The 26,686-nt window shown below is 40.0% G+C and overlaps 2 protein-coding genes and 1 long non-coding RNA gene across 6 annotated transcripts in view; 2 read left to right on the top strand and 1 right to left on the bottom strand.

Moving 5' to 3' along the window:
• Window positions 1-11,504, bottom strand: part of LOC124160098 (glutamine--fructose-6-phosphate aminotransferase [isomerizing] 2) — a 157,001-nt gene extending 145,497 nt beyond the window's left edge. For all 4 annotated transcript variants that reach the window (XM_046535822.1, XM_046535824.1, XM_046535823.1 and 1 more), the window contains exon 1: window positions 11,415-11,504. In XM_046535822.1, coding sequence (XP_046391778.1) covers window positions 11,415-11,421 — 7 coding nt within the window. In that variant the 5' untranslated portion in view covers window positions 11,422-11,504. The remainder of the gene's footprint in view (window positions 1-11,414) is intronic.
• Window positions 8,217-9,621, top strand: LOC124160100. The gene is made up of 2 exons (XR_006865075.1): window positions 8,217-8,992; window positions 9,138-9,621. It is a non-coding gene; the product is annotated as an uncharacterized LOC124160100 (long non-coding RNA).
• LOC124160099 (heparan-alpha-glucosaminide N-acetyltransferase-like) overlaps window positions 11,491-26,686 on the top strand; it is a 47,327-nt gene continuing 32,131 nt past the window's right edge. Inside the window, exons 1-4 of the mRNA XM_046535827.1 lie at window positions 11,491-11,605; window positions 26,123-26,229; window positions 26,312-26,415; window positions 26,504-26,631. Of these exons, the coding sequence (XP_046391783.1) occupies window positions 26,132-26,229; window positions 26,312-26,415; window positions 26,504-26,631 (330 nt within the window). The 5' untranslated portion in view covers window positions 11,491-11,605; window positions 26,123-26,131. The remainder of the gene's footprint in view (window positions 11,606-26,122; window positions 26,230-26,311; window positions 26,416-26,503; window positions 26,632-26,686) is intronic.

Raw genomic sequence — 26,686 nt, 5'->3', positions numbered from 1 at the left:
CACACTTAGGGCCCCCGCGCACTGGTAACTTTTTCAAAGACCTTTTTAGTAGCTAAAAACGCACGTGGTCTATTCCTGCCGGCAACAGTTTAATCACCCTCGGAATAGGCCCGGACGCAATTATTTAGTTGCCGCAACTAAAAAGTCGCCTTTGCGCGAGGCCACAGTCAATGCCGTGTGTTTTTCATTGGGACTTCCTCAAAGCAACAAAATGATTGCTTTGTAAAAGTTGCCAGTGCGCGGGGGCCCTTAGAGCCAATACTGGTCGATATCAGGGTAAAAGAATAATTGCTAAGAGAAATCGGCCATCAAATCATAAAAGCTCGCAAGTGGACCGGCCGTTAAGTTAGATGATAATTTTCAAATGACGAGAGCAAAAGACTAACGCCAATATTCCATAAATCCAATGAAGAACTGGATTTCGGGTCTCCAAGCGGCTGCGACAGTCCATTGAGATCGCCCCGAGACCGAGGCACTCTCTGATGATGGACTTTCGCCCGACACGCTGGACCGCTTCATCCAGTTCATTCGCCGGGAAACCACCACATCATTCTTCCTTTGAAGTGTGGACACCAAAAACTTAGGAATCTAAAACGACGACGAATCCAACCGGCAGAACAATTTCAAATAATATAAGGGATGCAAGCATAAAAGAGTATCTTCAATAGGGAAGTGCACTAATTTTTTTTATTGCTGAATTTGAAAGTTTAGCCTAAAAAAGAAACATTAGTATAGTCACTTCTATTTCCTGCATCTGGGGTATGCACTTTAAAACGTTTTGAAAGTCGGAAAATTTCATGTTGCGCTGAAACACAGTGCCTCCATCTTGATTGAGATGTGACGTCACGAGGCAGTAGTCACCAGTGGAGTATCGCTGTATTCCGTCGCCTTCTTTAGCGCGGCGAGAGTTTCCGGGAATCGGTGGAGTTTGCTTCCTAAAAATGTCGTCTAGTACCGAAAACATGAATTCAAAATAGAATTATAAATGATTTTTTGTTCCAAATTTTATCTCGACGTCGAAACAAAAGCCTGGAGAAGATATTCATTCCCGTGCCTTAAGCACAAGCTATACGGAATAAATGGTTCAAGGCTGCTCCTGACTCTTACCTATCGATGATATTCTGTTTTGAAGATCATTTGAAGGTATTGTAAGATCAAATTGATATTTATATTATAATAATTTACTTAATAGGTACCTCAATCACATCAGAAAGTGTGTTGAGTCAAAATATAGCATCTTCCGCGTAGACCTACGTAATTTATAAACTGAAAGTAGTTTGGTTAAATAATTATGGCGCGACTGTTATTTTACACGACCGGGCAAAAAGCGTACTTTGCCCATGATATGTGCATATATGATAACAAACGATTTTTGTTAAATTTAATCTTTATTTGTTGAAATTAGTACATTTATAGGTGATACAGATATAAAGGTACATGGCAGGTCGCGCGGCGTAATTTGTACTCCACTGGTGAAGGGTTCATCTTGCTGATCTAAAAAATTAGCTACAATACCTCGAACTTTGAAAACTCGCAATATAGGCAGTCAAAGTACATTGCAGGAATACACGAGACCATTCTAGCCCAGAATGTACGTACAATGTTGAAATCCTTGGTTTTCAAAGATTGACGTATTTTATACGCCAGCGCGCCCGGTCCAGGGTTATCAACTTTTATTTCATCATATTTGTTAATTGAAATTATATTTCGGAATGGTTCTTTTAGCACTGCTACTGAGGTAAACTGGTAGGTACTGAGTACAAGGTACTGAGGTAGGTACTGAGTAAGTAAACTCCCTTTGGAGTAATGTGAATTACAAGTGTTAGAGATATATGGCATTTTATATTCGCTTTGTGTTCTCATTAATTACGCCTGTACGCATATTGTTGCTTCCGGGAGCCTTTAATGGTATGTGCTCTTGCAAGAGTGGTTTTCATTTTTAATGTGAAAGTTGGTCAGTATAAGAAAAGAAAAAAATTAACATTTTAGCGCACACCAACCCTTGTAGTCATCGTATATCTGCGTTTGTAATGACACTGTTAAAATACCTTAACGCCATTATGATGATAAAAAAATTGTCTCATGTCAATGATTGCTGCAATTATAATTAATGATAAACTTGACGCCGTATGATCACAATGAAGACAACAAAAAATAATGCCATGACGAAGTCTTGAACCATGGTCCTTTGGTTAAGGTCTAACCTTAAATCGTGCAATCTACCACTACCCCAAGCGACCCATTATGAGATTGTACATATTTTGGATGTATATATAGTAACGCATGAAAATTAATTAATTACAGCCTAACTAACGCCCTAATTGAAAAAGATGCAGCAAGGTACGTGGTCTCCCCTTGTTAGCCTTAACGTCTCGCATTTCTATGGATCTTTGAACCTGTCCTCCTTTTTCAAAAATTCAGTGACCATAAATACATCAAAAACATCAATACATCAAGTTTGGTATACCATTTATAAATCGTTGGAATTTTCCTTCTCCCAACCAAGATTATCTTTTCTTGAACCCATCCTGGACAGCGAACCATTGCAACAACCAGCCAGCACGGAAATAAGGCTAACATCCCATGATTCTAGTAGCGAAGGGCGAACGTTCCGGCCGGCGTGAATACATACGCAACAAAGGCCTCGGGTACGATACGAGCGGCGAGCGGCACGTGAGCGGCAACGGTGGCTACAATAAGAGCGGCAATTTTCTAACCGCTCAGGTTTCTCACCTCTTCTAACTTCTGTCTCCCTTTGTTTGGCCGTATTCTCACTACTTTGATGTTTCTCTGCTTACATTTTCAACTACACTGAAGGGTGAATCTACTGAGCGGCGAGCGGCAGTGGAAAGTCTTGCACCAAACGTCTGAAATAGGTTTATTAGTTTGACTCATTTCTAAAAAAAAGTTTTGGCATGATAAACGGCATTGTGCCAAAATATACCCAGCGAAAAATAAATACCATCATCTATTTATTAAAGATTCAATGTGCTATTCGCACTACTCTTTCCAAACTTGAAGTTGACACGTAAATGAATATTAATATATTACGCAATGATGAAGTCATGTACTCAAAAGAGAAGCAGCCACATATATATTCAGAAGATATTTTATGACAGCAAAAAACGGATACCCTCAAATTCTGTATTTTTTCTATGCAATAATAGTGGCAGAACTAAACGGCGTAAAAGCCACCTTCTGCTACTGCCTTGTGACGTCACGGCCAATATTCAACATGGACACCCGTTTTAGCGGCCTTTGAATTTTTCCATATTTCGGTCGGTCATCTCGAATCAAGTATTCACTATTAGGATTTAAACTGTGGTTTTACGACATTATGTTATTCTGAATTCTAATTTAAATAATGTGTTTGGTGCATTTGAAACACTAGTGTACTTCCCTATTGCGGTGAATATCGTCGACAAATTAAGGGTACAAAATCCCCAGGAATATAAAAAGTTCAAACTATGGCTAACAATGATTTTACTTGGTAATAAAAATTAAATACACATTTCTTCTGTATAAATATAATGAAGGGGAGAATAAGCAAGGACGTGGCCAGAGAATGTTCTCACGTGGGGAGGAGAGGGGATGAATATGCATTGCACTTCTGAACGTAATTCACGCACGCAAGTAGTCTAAAGCGTGAATCACACGATCATTTTTTTTTCGTCGCGAAAGTGATCACTATCGCGATAACTTCGCAAAATGATCGTCGGCGGCAATTGTTTTTCGCGATCGCGATGAGGATTCCCATCGCTATTTTTCATCACTCGTCCGGTCGCTTTTTCCGTCGCTAAAACCGTCACTAAAACCCCATATCAGCCAATCGGAACGCATTCCCGTGTGGAGCGATTGCAGCGCAACGTTTGACAATTGTGGGAACGACATAAATAAACAAACACGCTATATAATTTCGTGATGTGGGTCCTATGACAACCAGCTGTGATTTTGGAAATGATGCGAAAAGCGACGGCGGGAGTGACCGTGTGATTCAGAAAAATGATAACAAGAGCGATTGCTTTTCGCGACGGGAAAAGTGATCTCGATAGTGATCACTTTCGCGACGAAAAAAAATGATCGTGTGAGTCAGGCTTAATACTAATTGAATGGGGATTGAAACCACCGATCGCCACCGAAGGTCTCGTTGCTACGTGACGTCAGCAACTCAAAACACTGCGAAAGAGGAGCTACATTCGATCACTTAAGTGGCGCTTTTCTTCCTAATGAGAATCAGTCTCCGGACAGTATTCGTTCTAGGCTTCGCTACATCGCCACCTTTATCTAAGTAGATTACGCTGAAATCAAGTGACGTGTGAAGAGTGAAATTTTATCTTCCAGATACGCTGTAATAAAGCAATTGGTGTTCCGCAGACACAGCAAGGAACTGCGACGTTCCGTGCTGCTGTGTCCATCTCGCGTTCAATTATAAGACTTCGGAATCAATCTGAAAATAACAAGCGACTCGTGGACAGAAATAAACAAAAATGTCCATTAAATCCGGGGTTCACCACTTGTTCCGCAGCGCCTTGGTTGTATGCAACAATAGCCGGCAGTCAGATGAAGCACTGCTTCGGGAATTGAAGTCACTTGAATTTTATCTAGAAATTATGGAATAGATACGACACGGCATGCCGGGAAACACGTGACCATTGCCTAACTTTCCATTCAGGAGATGTTGCATTCCTGGTTTTCACCTAACGGTGCGAGAGTCACGTTAGCGCAGGTAAATGCGACGAAAATGTAACCAATAAATTATTGCGCCTTGATTTCACTCGACTTCGGCCTTTCCATGAATAGCGAACCGTGAATACACACACAAATCCATGGCCTCAGCTTCACTTTGCATGCACTGTCACTGCATCATACCATGCAGTGCCTCTTGACGACAATACGCGCAGACAAGTGCACGCTCATATTTATAGTCATCAATTATTTTCAAACATTGCTTAAGCAATGTTAGGCTCGTGTAACATTGCATTATCCTTGGAGAACCACCTTCGAGATTAAGTAACGTTGCACTAAATGTCTCTTTGAACATTTGAGAGAGCAATGACACAAAAGGGAGGAGCAGACAGAGAACTGCTAGAGACGAATTCTGGGCGTTTGCATGCATTCGATAAGCACTCATCATTGAACTTGTATTCCGTCACTCGATATAGCTATAGCTCCCCTCCTTCAAGTTATGCGACTTTAGCGAGTGGGACGGAGTGCCTCAACACATATGGTCACGCCCAACTTGGACAAGGCATTAAACATAAACTTATCTTTCTACTTTTTGTCGACGGCATGTTTGGACTAGCTTTTGCAAAAAAAATAAAATAATATAAAACGTGGCCTTCTTAACACATTAAAAGTAAATGCGTGGCAATTCTCATTGTTTAAATAAATCTTATTTGTTTATTAACGCGTCAAACTACTATGAAATTTCATCAAATTTCGCATAAATCTATTTTCTTCTAAATAAATCAAGAATCGCTGGTCTGGTGCTTTAGTTTCATAGTTATTAGCATTCATGTAATTTTTCACATTTGCTCGGAAGCTTGATGAACTAAACGCCAAAGGTTCATATTTTTCAATGGCTTCGGTTCCCATCTTAAATACACTCATCATCATAAATCTCATCACAAAGATACTTATTTCGTGTACAAAAGTTTAGGAGAAATAGGTGATGGTCACATGGCATGAATTTGCATAATTTGAGATGAACAGTTCCTGCTATCCCTTCACATTTTCCAGAAATGACGGCGGCGGCCAAATTAAGATCGAGTAAATCACAATGCAGAATGTAGCGCAGCAGCAGTTATCCATTAAGAAGCCACATATCTTAGCTAGAGACATGGGCAATATCCATTGACATGTTAATTAAGTCTTTAATAATTAATCTTTTATATATGTGTCCGGTGAAATATTTGGAGACGAAGTTAACGTTATTTTGCGATATCCTAAGTGCATACTACAGACGAATGACCCGATTTGATTTCCCACTCGTATTGTTCCAAGTTCATTATCAATCGAAAAACAGGAGCACAACGTGTGGAAATACTTCAGTGCTTCAATTATGACTGGAATGCAAGTTAGCGGAGCGGAAAATGAAAACGCCCGGACGTGAATGAAAATAATTGGTCAATCGGCAATACTTTTCACATAATTAGGTAGCGCACTTACATCGAATAATGATCTGCGTTGATGTGAGGGCGCACCTGCCAAACAGAAATGTTCCATAATTGCAATTATCTCATTCGGAGAGGTCGACCTCTCGTAGCGGCCGTCTAAGGGTTTTACGAATGATAGATAGTGTGAGATTTTCTGATGCCACGCTCCTGCATGCTACCACTTGGTTCATTGAACGGAAGGAAAAACGTAGAGCTGTGATGCCGTCGTATTTCTTAGCGTGATAATCATTCGTGGCTCCATTCGCCACTGAGATAGATTCATGGATTCTAAAAATAAATTGAATCATAGTTACACACAAATATACAGCACAGTACTAAATGGTAAAAATAGGATAGTTAACATTCTACTACGTTTTACAATACGTATATTCCAAATTTGCCGTTCAAAATTCACTCGGTTACATATATCGACATTTTCACTCGTCTAAATAAAATATTGAGTAGTTCCAAACGGAGATAGCGAAAGAAATTTTCGCGTCAATATTTTTCGACATTAACTTATGGAAACAGAAGCCAGAAATATCGTATGAAGACGGCAAAATAAATAAAAATCCGCGTTCGCAGCGGAGAGTAAAAACATATGTTTTTAATTGCATTATAAACTTTAAGTAAAGAATGCTCCGTGCAGTTACGCATCGTTTCCCTTAGCATTGAAAGATTCTATCGGGCGGCGGCGGCTAATGGACAGAGGAAATGAATCTCCAAAAGATAAAAGTGTCCATACACTGTGAACGCTCCAGTGAAGTGCGGACGGGCATATAGCAGCATATGGATAGATACCTCAGTAGAGTGACAATGCATAATACATATAGTGTTGAGGTAGGAGGAGGAAAAGACGGAAGGATGCGGTGGAATAACGTCGTTGACGAGTTTTTCTGTAAATAATTGATGAAATTTAGTAATTTAAAATCCTCTCCATCACTTCATCCCCATCATAAAATACTTGACGATTAAATCAGACACATGAGTATCCAGGGGCGCCGACTTATAAAAAATATTGGGGGGGCCCATATCGGAGGTCTTGACCCGGGAAGAGGTTAAATTCAAAGTGTGTAGCAGCACCGAAACACTACCATGATTCACACCACTTGATTCAGTTAACCTGCTTAACCTTACAATTATTTGTTTCAACACACATTGTTGAATTAATTTTAAAAGGTAACTATCGTCTAACATGGAAAATAAAAACTACCAATATATTTTTGTGATTTCACAAAGCATAATATAACTTAATTATTTTCTTGAATTATTGAGGGGGCTTCGCCCCCCCAAACGAATCTTTGAGGGGGCTCGGGCCCCCTCAGGCCCCATGGAGTCGGCGCCACTGTATCTTCTATTAAATGTTTCGATCACCCTGGTTCCTCACGAGGGCTTACAGTATAGGATTCCGAAAACGCACAACTTCTGATCACTACAGCGCAGATGACATTAACGTCTTCAATCGGATAAGTCGTTCCAAGTCGACCAATGAGCACACACCTACCTAACATGAGCCAATCTCAGAAGTGAAACTGAAGCACTAATAATATGTAATAATTTGCACGATTCTGCGGCCACTGAAAAAGGGATCTTTTCTCAGAGAACAGACAAACGGTGAAGGGGAAGGGTTTACTAGCGGAAGCGAGTGGCGAAATGAGTGGAACCTCGATAGTTCAGCTGCCGGGCACATCGTACTCGCCATGGTGATAATATAATAACTCTACGGCGGTGCGTCAATGATACACTGACAATGAACCGTCAACCCTTCCTTTTCGAAATACTGCATTGAAGTGTTCTTGAAAGCACAGAATATAAGCATACTTTCTCTTGAGGTGCTAACAAAGAAAAAGTTAAGTCCTTAAGCATTCGGATTCCAGATACACAAGACAGTGTGCTGAGCGTCGACACCTAATAATAGCAATCAATTTCCACACAACGACAAGGCGAAACCACACGGTCGTACCACCGGCGAAACAAGTGGTGCCGGATCATCATAAGTATTGCCCCCTTTCGGAGATGTATCTCGGTGGGGCATCTGCAACGCACGCACGCTAGATGCTCTTACCCAGCCGGCACAGCAGAAATTCTTTACATAAATGGAAGAGAAAAAATGGAGAAAATATATCTGTAGAGAAATCACAGGGTAGGAATTTCCCTATCTTTTCTGTTCGCAGAGAGCCCACAAGATTATTTACGGCGCTAGCGCTAATAATGCAGTGAAATTACTTGTAAATCAGATTCAAAGGGCTGACGCAGATGGAGAGCTAATTAATATTTTTGTTCCACCATTAAAAAAACAATTATAACATACTATTTAGCATTTTAAATTCTCGAAGTGGACCATTGTGCGCGAAAGGTTGTTATTGTGATGAGTACAAATGCTTCGATTTTAAGAATAACTTAATTCCCTTAGCCCTAACGATAAATTTCATTTCATGTTGACATTGGTACAACTTTATAATAATTCATCTGCATGTAATAGGTACGTTTTAGGGGACGAGATGTCCTTAATACCCAACTTTGAGATGTTTCTCGTCTGCTAACCGAAAGGCATAAAAGAAGACTATCGATTCATACAATCGATATGATTGAAATCGAAATGCTGCCATGCTGCTCGAGTAACAACAACTACGGTTTGAAACGGTTGCAATCACGAATGTTTTGAAAGTTGTCTCTATTATTCCTTGTGCTGTATGAGTGAAAGCGGTTGAAAATGAAGTATCTTTTACCAATGGAGTAACGCAGTAGTCTCTGCACTGTCTCACGCCCTTGAATTTACGCAGACGAGTATGTAAACAATAGGATCTGTATTTGAAGCATGGAAGATGTTGTTTGAAGTGAGTATCATTAATTTCTCTTATGTTCTCCATGCTGACTAGCATTTACTAATGCAATGTTGCTGGAATAACGTATTATATAACAGTATTTCTTTCCATGTTCGTTATTAATGTATGAATTTTGCAATTTCAAATTATTTTTTAGCGGAATAACGTGAGTGGAACTCGTTGGTGTTGTTGCATCCTAATAGTCCGGCATTTCCATCGTCCTATGTCGTCTATGATGTTATTGCAGTGCTAAATTTACCCATCTAACGTCAAGATAAGTACCGTATAAGTCATATTTTAATTGTTGTCACCTAGGTTTGTTTTGATTGTGAAATAAGTAGTATATCCCAAGTGTTGTGAGGATATGACGAAAATCATCATTTCGATATGAGTATTTTTTTACCTATTCTTCGACATTGGAGGTGAGTTTCATTCTTTTCTCGTCATCACGTTTAACAGCTATACCATACTTCTTTGCAGATATGCTGAAAACCGGGGAACTGTGGGCCCTAAATGGAGCTTAATGTGGGAAAGGATGATGTTATTGCAGTGCTAAATTTACCGAATGAACGGGCAGATGTCTAAAAATTATTTCTAAATTAAGGTGTAGATGTGCCCAAATAAAGGTATTTTTTTAGAGACTTATGATTTTTTGTGTGTAAAAATGTGTGGAAACCTCATCCCGCTTAGAGTTAGCAATAAAGGTAGTAATAAGTGAGCATCGAGTATTAGTCGCCGTTAGTTCGTTGCATGGCCTCTACGCGGCGCCCTACTCGCCGTTAGAGAAATGATTTCTCTTGTATTTAGGAAATCTTTCTCTTGGATTTCTCTAGTTTTTCTCTAACTTTTCTCCAAGATATACGTATATGATTTCTCTTAACGTATATGATTTCTCCGTTTTATACGGAAATTATACATATATTTTGGTTCTATTTAAAACGTTGTGCCGGCTGGGTAATTGCGTTCATCAGGGACAATGGCTGGCGCTTGACTGCGGCGGTCCTTAGACGTTCTAATCCTGGATAAAGCCTTAGAACAACCCTGAACAAAAATCATCCAAGTGGAGGAAAGTAACCGGCTTCTTTATCCTGAGGGTATGAATCACTTGTGGCTTAGTCTGGGGAGGGCACAGCCAACACGAACTTCGGATTGAAGCACTAACAATAATAGTTAATATCCAAAATAATCCCTTTCCTACTACCAGACGAGACATATGTCATGATTACTGGTCCGTTCTGATTTATGATCTACGCAGGTGACCATCAGCCTGAATAGCATATACACAATTTATAGTTGTCCCGAAAATCAGTATTGAGTATTTTCCCTAGATTACAGAAACGAAAATTTGTCGACAGCCGAAAATGTTTCCTAAATGATCAGCACCTCCGTCGCAGCTACGGATCGGCAGGATCAGAATTCAAATCTCGGAATGCGAATGTAGATCTCTGCGCACAGCATCGCATCTCGTACGGCCTTCAATGTCAGCGACTTCAACCCCCCAAATATTTCCGAAGAAGACCTAGTTCCTGCCCCGGTGGCACGCACTACTGGAGGAGAAATCTTCCCTCCGGAGCAGGGCCAACGTCGAGTCCGCACGACGTTTTTGGCCCCACAAACATTCAGCGCACATCACAGCCCCCTAATCTCTCACGCTGTTCGCCGCAGCAATATGGATTATGCCAACCGTGAGCACCAGAAAGATTCGACCTAATAACAGGTTCCTAAAGTGATTACTTAAAAATGAGCGAGCACACGACAGCAAGACGAGAGATGGATGACAGCGATAAACACCAATAAGTTTCTGCGAACAATAAGCACAATGAGGTCTTGGCGAAACAAGATTGCTCCGGAACTGGTAAACAGTGGACCCCAATACACACGGGGAGGCATCGTTTCGATTAACACCGCTTCACGTCTCCCAATTGTAGGAGCACCAGGTAATAGAAAACTATGTCTGGGATATAAACACTAATTGCAAGGTAATAATAAAAATCGAAAACTTTTCCGAGCAGCGTGGTCCGCTTTGACTTTTAAAAGACAACAATCTCAATCATAGCTAAGGCTGAGGTGCTTAGCTCGAGAATGTTTTACACCCCTTAGTACTACAAAGGACAACTTCGTTGACATATAAATGTAAACAATTTCGAACTATCGGCTCTCCATATTCCAAATAGAAGGTTGTTACCATTTCTAATAAATCAAAATTAATGCTAAACATTATTAAATCGCCATGAATTTAGCAATCAAATACTTCAATTACGTACAGATTCGGCCGCTTAGATGACAGGACTTGTCAGATATTCTTATTTACATGCATATCGAAGTAAAACTGTTCGACGCCGATAACCATTAATGATAAAACATAATGATGACACTCATCCATAACAATTGCCAAGTGTAACAGCGAGTGATAGACAAAAAAAATTTCACATACCGCACATTCTAGTAGTGTGTCGTTCACGAATCAGCACAGAACTTGCAGACTGTCGTCTTCCTTAGGACTGACCACTCACTATACGTGACGCGGCTGAGACAATAAGCGATTCTGCTACATCTGCTACAGCGACCAACGACCACACCACTTCCTTTCACCCCACGTCAAGCATAACAACACGTCGTCTGCTGGTATTTGCAAACTGACAAATGATTTATAAAATCATGATAATACATTCGCAAAATATTATCATGAGAGCAATATTTTTTATAAAGAATGAAAATCCTCATTCAATCGAAATTTATTTCTGTACATATAAACAAATATGACCCAATTCAAAATGACGATCGTAATTCGTACTCCATTATGGTATTGCTCGTATTCATGCTCGGATTACTAACAAGGGGCGGTAAACATTGTTAGTGTTTTAATGGTCGATTTAATATTGCGGTTATGTCAACGAAAGAAATGGTGCTTTGGATAGTGGTGATACATTATTCGTGAGATTCATTTACTTCTAAATCTTTGTAACGTGTGCATTTTCCTTAATCCGTTACGCTTACATGAACTCTTGCGAAAGATGAGAAAAACTAGTATTTCGCAATTATTCAGTGATTCGATGGAGACATGTGGATCACGGGAATCGTTGTCGTATGATGAAGCATGCCTTAAGGTGTTCTCTACGGCGACATCAGTAATCCCTGTACGGATCAAGCTTAATGAATGTCTTAAAGTACGTATTTTCTATGCCCCATGAGTAATAAATAAAACGGTTATAAAGCGTCTTATTTGAAATTGAAAATTTTATTATGTGGCTCTGTTTTTATGGTACATACAGATTATCCGAATTCACGTTAAAGCATAATTTTATGTAGAATTTGCGTCGGTATAGCATGTCCGTGAGTACTAGGATGTGCCCAAGGTGGTTGCCATTTTCGCTTATTGCCATAAAGTTTCTCCAAGAGCGACTACAATTAGACAGTAAAAATCCATCATGTTATTTCTAAATTAAGTGACTATTTTCTACACCCCGGTGACCAAATGTTTCATGTGAGTCTTTCTATAAAGTCGGTCTGGAAATATTTTTAACATGGTAGAAAATTCATAAATGTCATTTTAGAGTGCGGTCTTTCATCAAAATAATAATCATTCGTTGTGTGTTCTATGTGTGGCATGGAATATGTATTTTGGTAGCTTTGCTAAAAGACTATTATTATCATTCAATAAGTGAGTGACATATAATGTTGCATCCATTATAGAGATATTTTGCAAGTATATTTCACTCCCTTCCATTCCATCGAAACTTTCCTCTCCTCTTCCTCTCTCTCCCCCTCGTTTACCCAACATTCCACCCTCTTAACACTTTTTAACATCCCTTCCCCACTAAGTTCTCCATCCATATTTTATGTCTCCTTTCTATCTCATTTAGAAGTTGCCTCTCCTCACCCACCATGTCCAGTACTTGGTCGTTCCTTTTCCTCTCCGTCCATTTCACCCTCTCCATTCTTCTCCATACCCACATCTCGAATGCCTTCCTCTCTCTCCCTCGTTTACCCAACATTCCACCCTCTTAACACTTTTTAACATCCCTTCCCCACTAAGTTCTCCATCCATATTTTATGTCTCCTTTCTATCTCATTTAGAAGTTGCCTCTCCTCACCCACCATGTCCAGTACTTGGTCGTTCCTTTTCCTCTCCGTCCATTTCACCCTCTCCATTCTTCTCCATACCCACATCTCGAATGCCTTCCTCTCTCTCCCTCGTTTACCCAACATTCCACCCTCTTAACACTTTTTAACATCCCTTCCCCACTAAGTTCTCCATCCATATTTTATGTCTCCTTTCTATCTCATTTAGAAGTTGCCTCTCCTCACCCACCATGTCCAGTACTTGGTCGTTCCTTTTCCTCTCCGTCCATTTCACCCTCTCCATTCTTCTCCATACCCACATCTCGAATGCCTTCCTCTCTCTCCCTCGTTTACCCAACATTCCACCCTCTTAACACTTTTTAACATCCCTTCCCCACTAAGTTCTCCATCCATATTTTATGTCTCCTTTCTATCTCATTTAGAAGTTGCCTCTCCTCACCCACCATGTCCAGTACTTGGTCGTTCCTTTTCCTCTCCGTCCATTTCACCCTCTCCATTCTTCTCCATACCCACATCTCGAATGCCTCCAATCTTCTCTCGTCCTCCTTCCTTGAGTGTCCACGGTTCTGCACCATGAAGAGCTACACTCCAGATGAGACTCTTCACTAACCTTTTCTTCCAACTCTTACATAGCAATCCTCTCAGAAGCTCCTTCGTGTTCATGAATGCCTCCTTTGCTAATGCAATAATTTTCCTGATGTCCTTACTACTATATCCATTTTTCTAAAATGAGCTGTCAAAATACTGTACTTATATGTCTGAATATAGTCTCCCCTTTTTTCCAAAAATGCCTGTGGTAAAAGTAAAGGGGGGGACCTTATTCAAACGCATTTTTTTTAACTTTTCCCAAAACTGAAGCCTCAAAATTAGGGGGGGGGGGCTATATTAGGAGAAATACGGTAGTTGAATTGCTCTACTTGCTTAAGTTTTTCACCACTAACTTTTATGTTCAGTCTTACATTCCTCGCTCGCAATGCTTTTCAAAACTGCATGACCTTGGTCTTTTTACGATTGATCCTCATCCCATACTCCTCGCAACGCTTCTTTAACGCATCCACTAGAGCATGTAGTCCCCTTGCTGAATGACTAATCAATGCCTTATCATCCATGAACCTAACTGATTTAAACATCATTCCTCCCACTTTTATTCTAGCTTCGAACTCATCCCATGCTTCACTTACCATCTCCTCAGCGTATATGTTAAAATGCAGCAGTGATAGAGGACAACTTTGGCTCACTCCCCACCCAGTGCTTGCCCACTCAGATTCTCCATCCGCTACCATCCGTCTACTCTATCAAATGCGTTTTCAAAATCCATGAAGCAGACGTACATGTCCTGGTGGTATTCCAGGTTCCTCTCCACCAGGGACCTCATCGCTGTTGCATCACAAGTTGACTTTGCTTTTCTAGAACTGAACTGATCTTCTCCCAAATACGTGTTTGCCCTCGCATCCATTCGTCTGTTCAATATCCTCAGTACCACTTTTGCCACGTGCAATATAAGGCTAATGGTCCTGTAATTCCTGCATTCCACAGCTTTCTTCTTTTTTGGTAGGGGAATTAGAACAGTCTTCACAAAATCCTCCAGCCAACATCCCTCCTCATAGATCCTGCATTCTATTTCTAGACACTTACTCTTACCATCCCTCCCTAGATTGCTCCACAGGATATTGTCCGCACGTACTACTGTCCTAGCCTTTATATCCCTGAGGGCTCTCTTGCTTTCCATGTCTAGGATTCCCTGCCTGAGATTATCGTCCTCCACTGAACTTTCATCCTCTAATTTCAATCTCTGCCGGCTGTTCCTTCCATCATACAGATCCTTGATCTACTCCTTCCATCTACTCTAGGTACCTCTTAATGCTCAGTTAGCATCCTTCCTTCTTTAGTTTAAATTTTTGACATGTTTTGTCTTCTTTTACCACCCAATAGCGACTTAACTTTGGTGTACAATGCACCTATCTCTCCTTCCTTCTGAAACTTTTCCATTTCCTCATACCGTCTTTTCCACCAAGCCTCACTTGCTCTCTTAGTTTCATGCTGTAATCGATTTATTTCCCTATACACCCTTTTACCCTGCTCTGTGTCCACATTCTTCCTCTTCCATTTCTCTTATGATTACCTCTGTTTTCCACAGCTTCATTATCCTTCTACTGTCAATGTAGCCAATCAACTTCTCAACCTCTTTGACTATTCCAGTTTTAAGACTATCCTTTTCTCTACAGTCTGTGTATTTTCAATCTACCTGTTATTATTTTCCTTTTGTTCCTGATATTCTCTCTTCATAGTCCCCTTCAGCATTTCTACATTCCATTTCCTTGCCTTCCCAACTTTCATTAGTCTTTTGAATCTTACGTGTTGCATTTCATGAGCACTAGGTTGTGGCCTGAATCCGCATTCACTGCTGAGAAACTGCGCAAGTTTTTCACACTATTCCTGAACCTCTGTCTAACCATTATGTTGTCTATCTGATATCTCCCAATATCCCCTGGACCTTTCAATGTGTACCTTTGCCCTTTATGATGATTGAATCACGTGTTTGTGATGAATAATTTGCTTCTCTTGCAAAATTCTGCTGCTTTCTCTCCCCTGTCGTTCCGTATTCCTAGTCCAAAATCTCCTATTTCGTGTCCATCCCTCCCATCCCCCACTGAAGCGTTCCAGTCCCCCATCACTACCAGATTTTTCTTACCCGGAGTTTGTCTAATTATTTCCTCCAGCTGTTCATACATCATCTACTTCTTCCTCCCTATTGCTGTTGGGTATGTAAACTTGAACCACCTCAAGGTTGGTGGGTTGCACCTCAGTTTATACCACCAGAATCCTATTGCTTACCTGGTCTATACCTACCACATGCTTACCCATCTTCCTGTTTAATACTAAAGCTATCCCTCGTTGACTTTCCTCTCCACCAATATGTATATATAACCCTACAACCATTACTCCAATCATCTCCGCCATCATTCCACCTTAATTTGCATAATCTTAAGATATCTGTCATCCCTTTCTCCATTTTCCTTTTTATATTTTTTTATTTTTCCCTGCCCTCATTGTTCTCACATACATTTATTGCTGCCTTCTTCTATTCCATATTCTTGGTCTTCTTTTCTTCTTCCTTCATTGGTGTGGTTGATGATGATAAGTCTCTGCAAGGATTTTGCATGTTAACGACCCTGAGGACCTTGCAGACCTTGATACCATGAAAGACTCCCGCCCTTTGGAGGCAGACTTCAATGAGTTTCCATGGCTCATTTGATTGTACTCCATGTTTTCAGGACTTCTTGTGAATTCTTGAAATTCTCTTCCTATTTAATTTCCATTACAATCAGTTGCTACTGCACTTTCCGCTGTTTCTATATAATCTTTTTCCAAAGATTTTGGCATACTTCCACCTACGTTAATGAAAACTTGCTGTAATTTACTTTGATAAAACTTTTCTTCATCCTATACCATATTTCATCCAACCGCGACTTCATTTTTCCCAAAGCCTGGTCGAAACCATAGCCACCCATCTATGTAGCATTTTTATTTACGTATCTTGAATTATCAGCTTTTCCTTTGAGACATTGTGGTTGAACCTTGCAAGACTTACAAATACTCTTCAGAATATATTTGAAATTGACTGTTGCCATACCATGATTCAGCTGGTAGTTTTCTCTTGAGGACTGATGTTAGACTTCTGTTAATTAAATCTACTGCAGTACTTACACCTTCCAACCAAAGACTGTGGTCCATATTTGCTCTAAGTAATAAGCATCTTTCCTCTTCTAAGATAATGGTATTCATTCTTTCTGAATCTATGTTTTGCTGAGGAGGGTATGGTACTGCGTATTCCATTTGAATTCCTGTCACAGAAAAAGCCTTTGTGTCATTGTTAATGCATTCCCTACCTTTTTCAAACCAAAATTGACTAATAATAATATTCATTATTATTATAAGATTAATTATCAGGTGGAAGTGAGCTGTTAATAGTACATTATTTTTCTTAAAAGCTGAGAAAACTTCTGACTTTGATGATAAGAGATACACTGTTGTAAAATGAATGTAGCCAATAATGGATGTTAAAATATTAAACTTTCCTTCATCAGACTCAGGTCCGATTGGTCCAAGAATGTCATTGACAACCAGCTGCAGAGGGCGTGTGTTATTAGGTCTGTGCTTTTTGTGCGGTAGTTTTTTTGCCTGCTTCCCTTTTGCTTAAATCTCACATTCCTGTGTGCTCCGCATTTTTAGAGATATGAATTCCATGGAGATATTTCATTAGATATCATTCCACAATGTGGCTGTCGCACCAATATGGCTGTCTTCTTCGTTGGCTACTTATACCATCAGTTCATACATGTTTTCCTTTCGCTGTGCTATTTAAGCATCCTTTTAAACTAGTAGCACAGACCTTCATGAATTCATTTCTAAGTCCAGCAATTTGCAATTTATAAACAGGCATAAGATTGAACTTAAGTTCAGGAGGAAAATGGATGTAATATACTCAGCCTCCAGCCATCAATACTGTTGAAACTCATCTTTCCTCTATGATGAGCCACCATTGGTTCTCCATAAACGGTGATAATCTTGATCATTGTGATTAGTTTTCCTCTTCTAGTTCTGCACATTCACAACCAGATGCTCTGTTGTGTCAGAACACAGAAATCAGGTAACTTCTCCTTTCATATCCTTCGTTGAGCACAGCCCCAAACGAAATTCCATCACCGTCTTCATGGACGTTGTACCCATGTGCATTGCAGAGATGGATCTCTGAGACATCTTGAATATCACACGTGGTGTCTCGGAGATATTCTTGAGACATCTCTTAAGGCTTGGTTACACGGTACATTAACACCTATGTACAAGTTAATGTCTGTTTGTGGACCGGAACATGTACAAACACAGGAACCAAATTAGAACAGATTCTTTTTTTCTGTGCATGCATTCGCACAAGTTGGGTGGTTACACGGTGCATTTTGGCATTCATACATTTAGACATTAATCCATACATGTTAATGTATCATGTAACCGGGCATTGAGACTTCTCCGAGATGTCAATATGCCCATAATATTATCTCTGAGATGTGTCATGACCAAGGATTGTCTGAGAGGTCTTCATTCATGGCCTGATTATAATAATTTTGCATTTTCAAGATATATATTTAAACAATAAAATATATACTACAGGATATATAAAAAGTATGTTATAGGTCTTCCGTCGTTGCTCCTCTGGTCTCAATTGGTGGATGATGGCATACTAGTGGGCCAAAAGAACGTTGGCAAATAAAAAACATTGGATGAATAATAATTAATTATTTTAATTAGCCTTCACCTGTATGAATAAAACTCTCTTTACTTTCTCTCAGGCAAGTGTCTTAGCCACCCTTATAAGGCACATTATGATATGGTAAGTGAAATCAGCCAGCAGAACATAATAATGAATTCTATTTCTAAAGCAGCCCTAAAAATGTTTAGTTCTACTGTAAATTTTGTAACCTTCCACCCTCTTCACTACCAAGCTGCTTATGTTTTTTTAAAAAGGAAAGAGCCCCACATATCATTACAAAAAATGTAATATGTACAATTATCAATTAAATAACAAATTTACTTTTCCCTGTCAAATGTCACAATTTTAATGATCACAACTTCAGAATTGCTACGAAAAAATAGATATGGAAGGTATTGATGACAAAATTTAATATATGATGAATAATTTTCTGAACGTCTCACGATTACATCTCTGAGACATTCATTACTATGTGGATAGGCGTACAAATAAGTCCGTCTAGCCATTTCTGGCTTCGGCATTGTGATCGCTTGTGCCCGATTTCATCATCATCATAACTGGTCATCAATCCTTCGATTGGTTTGATGCAGCTCTCCACTCAGTTCTCCTACCAGCTAATCTTATATCACACCTAAGTATGTATTTCTTCTCTTTCACATCTTTATTTATTTATCAAATTGTCCACATATAGCATAGTTTGCCATTTTATAGTGGCACAGTATAACAAACATAAAAAGCACAAACACAATCAAACATAATTAATTTAAATAAATAACAATACATTGAAGTAAGCTCTTTGACCTTAAGAGTTTCTATTAAGGTAGGAAAAAGCGCGGTTTGTAAAGGAGTGGTTTGGAAAGGAGAACGGGTCAATGTGATCTGGAAGGGAATTTATGAGGGAAGAGAGGCGGAAGAGGATGGAACGTTTGGTTAGTGACAATCTGGGAATGGGCACATGGAGGAGCGAATGCGTTCGAGTGGGTCTGCATGGAACTTTAAAGGTTAGATTGGAGACTAGATCGGGACAGTCTATGGAAGAGTTTAGAATGCTATGTATTAGTTTTAAATCAGATTTTAGGATTAAATTTGGAATATTAGATATAGAGAGAGTGTGCAAAACAGTATCAGCGGACATATTACGAAGATGAGAGGCTCTGCACTTAACTATATTAGTGAAAAAATTTGTCACACTTTTAAGAGCCAAAATATTGGATGGGGCTGAGATTGTCCAAATGGGGGAGCAATACATTATAACGGAAATGACAATAGTTGAAAAATATGTGCGTAATGCTATCGGGTCTGCAATTTCTGAGAAGCGGTAGAGGAGGCCAAGGAGAGACATAGCTTTGTTTTTAATTTTTGTAATATGCTCACAGTAATTTAATTTTTGATCCATTGAGACACCTAAATCTTTGATGGTGGAGACTCATCTGAGGGGAAGGGAGTTTAAACTGTACCTGAAATCATAAGGGGACTTTTTTAGCGAAATGGAAATTATGTTGCATTTATTAGCGTTTAGGCGGAGATTCCAGGTGTTGCACCACTCTGAAACCTTGTTCAATGCATCCTGTAGGTTATGGCAGTCTGCGATATTGTTAATTTGCTTAAAAATTTTGCAGTCATCTGCGTAAAAAAGGGTATGGGCTTGAGAGGGATGTACAAGGGAGGCCAGATCGTCAATGAAAAGATTAAATGAATATGGTCCGAGAACACTTCCCTGTGGTACTCCGGATGTTGTGGGTGACCATTGGGATGAGCAGCCAGGAAGTATTACACGCTGCCATCTATTGTTGAGGAAAGAGTCCACTAGGTTTAGAAAATTTCCATGCAGGTTAAAGCGATGAGAGAGTTTGTGAAGGAGAAGAGAGTGGTCAAGAGAGTCGAAGGCTTTCGAGAAATCTAAGAATATTGCGTCTAGTTGAGCTTTATTGGAGATGGAAACGATTGCATGATGCTGAAAAAGAGCTAAGTTGGTCAGGCAGGAGCGTCCCGGAAGGAAACCATGCTGATTATTTGATAAGAAAGGAGAAGTGAAGTAGTAGAGCCTGTTTAGAATAATCCTTTCACAAACTGAAGATAGTATCGGAAGTATCGATATTGGGCGGTAGTTTGAGACTTCATCTTTAGGGCCATTTTTATGTATGGGAATGATGTTGGCAATTTTCCATTGGGAGGGGAAGGTGCCGAGGGAAAAGCAACGGTTCAGTAGGAGGCTCAATGGAAGAGAGAGGGAGGAGGCGCAATGTCTAATTAGTTTGGGGCTCAAACCATCGGGACCAGGGGCACGATGGAGAGGGATTTTGGAGAGATACTCAAATACTTCTCTGGGATCTGTGATAACGTTAGATATACAATGGTCACGAATTGGCGTGGGGAAGTTATCAATTTTATTAGAGAGAGTAGATGAAGGAGCTAAGCAATCTGTAAAGAATTTATTGAATAAGTTTGGACTATCTGGACCCACAGCCTCGAGATTGTTATAGGTCACGTTAAGGGGGATACGTGGAGACTTTCGGCGACTATTCACAAGGGACCAAAATTTTCTTGGGTTGGAGGAAATGGATGAACACATGCCCTGAACATACTCCTAGTGATCACGGCGAATCAGCGTTTTGGAACAGCGACGAAGGTTAGTGTATGTAGTTCGAGTTTCCTCGTTCGGGAAAGATTTATATAGATACCAAGCACGATTCTTGTTTCCAAGTGAGCGAATGGTATCTGCTTTGAACCAAGAGGGGAATTTTTTTGACTTAGGTTTCACAATGGGCACAAAATCTTTGACCGCACTCTCAAGGATTGAGTAAAGAAAGTCCACACCCTCTTCCGGAGACATAGAAGCAAGAATACCCCAGGGTATGAGGTCGAGACAGCGATTTATGTCGTCCCAACATGCCTTCAACCAAGCAGGGAATGGCTTAGGGGGCGGGGTAGGAACCCCGCGGTGCTTCTTGGAACGTTGGACGAGGAACACTGCATCGAGGGAGTCGTGGTTGGAGTCGAAAATATTTCGCCCGGGGGTGACTGCCTCAGGGGCAATGGTCGCAAGAAGTAAGTCCAGCATTGCCGCATTTCGAGTTCCGTGTAGGCAGTATTGAGGAAGGCCAAGAGCATTTACAAAATTTTGAAGAAAGAAGTCGTCATGGGCGTTGATTGGACAGACGCTTGTTGGATTGTTCCATCGAATTGAAAGATTAAAATCACCAACAAGAATTACAGGACCTAGGTTTATAGCTCTGAACACAGAGTCTAGACAATGTTCCAGAATAGTAATGTCACTGTTAGGAGGACGGTAAAAGCAACCAACATAGATTTTACATGCCTTAGAGTGTTCACCTGAGACTAGTGACACCTCACTCCATATAATCTCACAGTCTGTTTCCAGGTCCAGGCGGCGTTTTGATGGATAGAGATTGTTGACAGCAAGGAGCACTCCTCCTCCTCTTGACGGTCGATCTCGGCGATAGATATTGTGGGAGTTCACAAAGGATAATTCAGCGTCAGGGACTGAGGGGTTTAGCCAGGTTTCAGAAAGGGCAATGATATCAAATTGGGAGAGCTCATGGGCGTGTGTGTCACAGTCGCCAAGTTTGGCCTTGATGCTTCTCACATTTTGATAATAAAGGTGCACTTGAGGGACACGAGAAGGGCCAGGGTTAAGACTGACATCCCCTGAGAGTAGCACAATGAGGAGTATGACCATTCCAGAGTGAGGGTAGCACGAGAGTTTTACCCGGGAGGGCTCAGGCACGCGCCGGGACCCGGACCGAGGGCCTCTCGGGCTAGGAAGGCCACGTCGGGAGAAACCACATGATGAGAAGGCGGAAAAAAGATATCTCCGATAACTGAATATCTCTTGAGGATCTTGAGGAAAAACAACCAGGGAGTGATCACAACACGAAAGAGCGCAAACTCGCACAGAAATATTCAACCATAGTAGTCTTGCAACAACAAAAACACTGAAAGACAGACGAGCGAGAGATGCATGCGTCTGGCTACCGGCGGCCATATTGCCGAATCCCCGTATAATATTATTTTCTTTCCTTGTTCCTTATTTAATTCTAAGTCTTCCTTTACCGTTCTTGCAATACACTTGTCCCTCGACCATCATCTTCATCAGGCCATCATGTCTCAAGATGTGGCCTATAAGGTTATTCCGTCTTCTTGTTAAGGTTTTCATGAGGCTTCTCTTCTCTCCTACTCTTCTTAGGACTTCCTTATTACTAACTTGGTCGATCCATTTGATCCTCATCAATCTTCTATAGCACCTCAATTAGGAGACCTCTATCCTTGCTTTCTCCACTGTGGTCATTGTCCATGCCTCACTTCCGTAAAGGAGCATACTCCAAATGTAGGCTTTTATAAATTGCTTCCTTATATTTAAGTTTTCCGCTGTAAGCAGGTCTCTCTTTTGGTGGAATGCTCTCTTTGCTTGGGCTGTACGTAAATTGCTGTACCCCCAGCGAGTATTCTGATTATATGAGCATATTTTGCCTCCTTGTAGGGAAAAGATGTTGGGATTGAAAGATATCAGATGTTATTGGAGAGTCATCTAGCAAAGATTTATTCTAAAGGCACTAATTCAGTTACTAGGCACTATTAGCGATATCTGTAACTATTGCTGCCTCTTGAACTGATTTTGCCTTAAGTCAAATACTTTGCTCATGAAGGTTAGGAATGTCAGAAGTCTTGAAGAGGTGCAACAGTAGTAACCTATTGAGCAACATAAAGGCATAGGCGTAGCCAGCAAGGGGCAGGAGGAGGCAGCTGTTCCCCCTTCCCCCCCCCCCCCCCAGAAGCAAAAATTGCAAATGTCTTTAAGGAAAACAATATTTTTTCAAGTAAATAATTTTAAAAGCCAATATAGAGCTGTTACAGTTTCCTTAAAATGTTGATTTCATTCACCTTTTCCATGCTTAAACCTTACCTTCAACTTGAACAACCATGGCTTCCTCCCTCTAGTTTTGATCCTGGGTACGCCCTTGCATAAAGGAAAAATTTAGAATGTCAGAAATTGGTGTTACAGATGAAACCATAGTGATTGTGATGCAGGTAAGCTAGATGTACAAATGCATTGAAAGGATAGAAAAATTGCAAGAAGAGTTTCTGTCAGCGACATAAGATAGTGCTTAATGTCAAAGCTTCCTGGGACAAACCAATGTTCTCCTCTCCCAAGGGAGATGCCATGAGATCCTCCACGGAGACAGAAGATTGTTAAGGTTCATAGATGATGACTTACTGACAACGTGGCCAACTGGACTTAAAGGTGCAGATAGGACTAATCAAGTGATTTTGCTTCTTAAATAGTTTTGATGTTACAATCTGAAACGACCTGTTGATTTATGCAGACTGATGAAATTCTTCTCTTTCATTCACATGCTCAACATGAATGTCTGTTTTTAAGTGGCAATCAATGAACATACAAATGAGACTGCTTTATTCCATAGGTTATATCATCCGCAGAGTACTCAGCAGTGTTTCCGCTTATCTTAAACCCTTTTAGGCCAAATGCTGCACTTTTGAGGTGAGGATTTTCTTCGCAAAAGAGCGAAAGATGCTCCAAGGCGGCATCAATATTCCGACTAAAACAAACAACAGCCGCATATGTGTGGTGCAGGGTGTGATAAAGTTACCACGGTAGAAACAATACTCAGGTGCAGGGTCTCCACTCAAGGCCCAGCTTATCGCAAGCCCTGGCCCTTCCTCAGCCACTTAGATGTGCCCTTTCTCATCCTCTCCATGCAGTCAATTTTAGCTATTTGCAGTGTTTTTTTTTATAATACATATTTGTTTCTTACTTCAGAAATGTAATGTTAGATATGAATTCTTCTTTTTTTGCATATCACATGGAAATTTAAAATGGAGTTCTGGCATTAATATCAACAGAGTTCAGTTCAGTTCCTAATTAATTGATGTGGAGTGGAAATATGAATATTAAATCCATTAATATGAACATTAGAACTTCCGTTAAAATGTCTACATGCTCAGAAAAACTCAGGGAATTCATTTCACAAATTAAAAAATCAATGGGAACAACAAATATTTGCTTCAATCAAGAAACAAATATTTGTTTATAAAAATGACGGCTATTTTACTCACGTGACCATGGACTCGCAATGTGAAGGAGTCTTTTAACCCTTTCGCACCGGGCTCCTTCAAGGAAAGTTACTTTTGGCTGTACGAAGGCTTTGAGCATTTCTTTTTTGCCCTGTACGGAGTTGTTTCTTGGCAAGGAATTGTGCAGGTAGTCACTTCCTCACCTTGCCTAGTGGGATGCCGGACCCTTTCCTCGGTAATTGGGCAAATGCAATCCTCAACCCTTTTCCCGAAGGCAGCCCATCACGGCGTACTTTTGCAGTCAGTTTATTGTTACTAGTGCGATTTTAATTTTTTTCAATTGTTATCATTGCAGCAAATGCCAGTTCATCAATGTATACCTTTCATTTTGCTATGCCTTTAGAACTTTTAAATGAAGTTCTACGGTTATTTTTAGGGTTTTCAGCCAAAGGGCATTACATCATAGACCAACAAATCTGAATCTTTACTGTCTTCATTATTAAAATTAACAATTACTAAATCTTTCAATAAACCTAGCATACTTCTAGGAATTTACGATATTAACATATTTTCGATCCATGATGCCCAAATCCACACTCCTCATTCGTGTCTGCTCTCCGCGAGCATTCTAAAAACATGAGAATGAAACATTTAGAATTTTTTTCAAGAATATTTTCCCAAAAAATTCTCATAAAACTACTTAAATATTACAAATTTGTTGTTTGAAATGGCTAAATCATATTTATAAAGCAATTTCACTTAGATAAATATAAATTCTTATTAAGCGCGAAATAAGAAAAAATACAAAACACTGTTACTAGAATAATGGCTAACAGAGTAATGTATATCTTTAGATGTAAATCATAACAATATGACTCCTATAAATTTGCTAGTAAGATTTAAAAATAGCAATTAAACATCTAACCATAGTGTCTCCAAAATTTTTTCTAGGTGATGATGAACTCCGTTCATATGAATGCTTGAGTTCCGTGTAAAATTTGGAACCGATCAGCAGAACATCCAGAATGTAATTCTTGGCATTGATTTTCAATAAATGCAACATGTACATTTTTAGTTATTCTAACTTATAAACTAATAAGTGACCATGAGCACCTTCCTTGAGTGAGACATTAATTGCCGGAATGGGCCGAGATAAACCCCACACAGACAATAGGAAAGGGTGGGACCTCTCGCGCTGAGGGACCCTAATGGCGCTTGGGACCCACTTGGCATGCTTGACTGCAAAGCCGTGAAAACACGGCCTTTGGCCTTTAGCATCAGAAAATTCAAGCTGTGGCAACACGGCCTTCGTAGGGAAAGGGTTAATCCATCTATGGTCTCAGACAGTGGCTGAGGAAAAGGATTGGCGTCCCGCTGAGTTGAGCCCCTACCTTGGGACGGGTGCGAACTTCTGCCTTCCTTCGATGTGAGACAGCTTTGCACTGAGAAGTACAGAAAATTTTCAAGGAACTCTTAATGTGGAAGAATTTCCATCCACAATGTGAAAGGGTGAATGCAAAAAGTACAGTCCTTGTACTCTCAGTTGAGACATAATTTTAAGTACCAAACGTACAAGGAAGTATTTTCTCATTAACCCATTACAGGGAGTTCTTACATGTTAATTTATTATTGAGTTGATTTTCTAGATCAGTTCTCCCCAAATGGTGTCTGCCTCTTTCATGGCAACCTTGAAGCCAACTTTAAATTACAAGATTTGTTTTCACATTTATTTTCAGTGCACATTGATGGACTGGGATGTTTTTCCTGAAGGCAATTCCTCATTTGTTCTGAATACCTCTAACCAAGCGGAGTACATCTATTCTTTAGTTAACTATACTTGTGTGTAAGTTTTAAATGTTATTAATTGTTCACCTTATTGGTCAATTGAATGAGCTGATCTAACTGTCTCATATTTTTTTCCATAGACTGACATTTCCCTTTGAAGAAAAAGGAATTTATGGTTTGAATGTGACCAACGATGCTTGCAGTAATGTTTGGACTATTATACAGCCTAAAAGCCAATACATTCGTGGGTAGTGAAATACAAAAATTAATGATGATAGTTGACTACTAGAAAATGTTTTCACTAATGTTTATGTATTTTCATTCATTTACAGCCATAATTTTTGTTACACTTGCCATTGCTTTGAGTCTGATTATTTGGAAGTTACTTAAAAAAGCTTGGAATTCTAACATGATGAGCTCCTGCCACCAAAGGAACACCACAAGAACTGACTTGGAGAATGTCAGTATAACCAATGATTAGATGATAAATGTGTGGCATGTCACTGTTAGATTAC

This window comes from Ischnura elegans, chromosome 6 (assembly GCF_921293095.1).
Source record: "Ischnura elegans chromosome 6, ioIscEleg1.1, whole genome shotgun sequence".
Lineage (NCBI taxonomy): Eukaryota > Metazoa > Arthropoda > Insecta > Odonata > Coenagrionidae > Ischnura > Ischnura elegans.
Note: the sequence above shows the minus strand (reverse complement) of the source record. Positions and strands in the feature narration are given on the sequence as shown.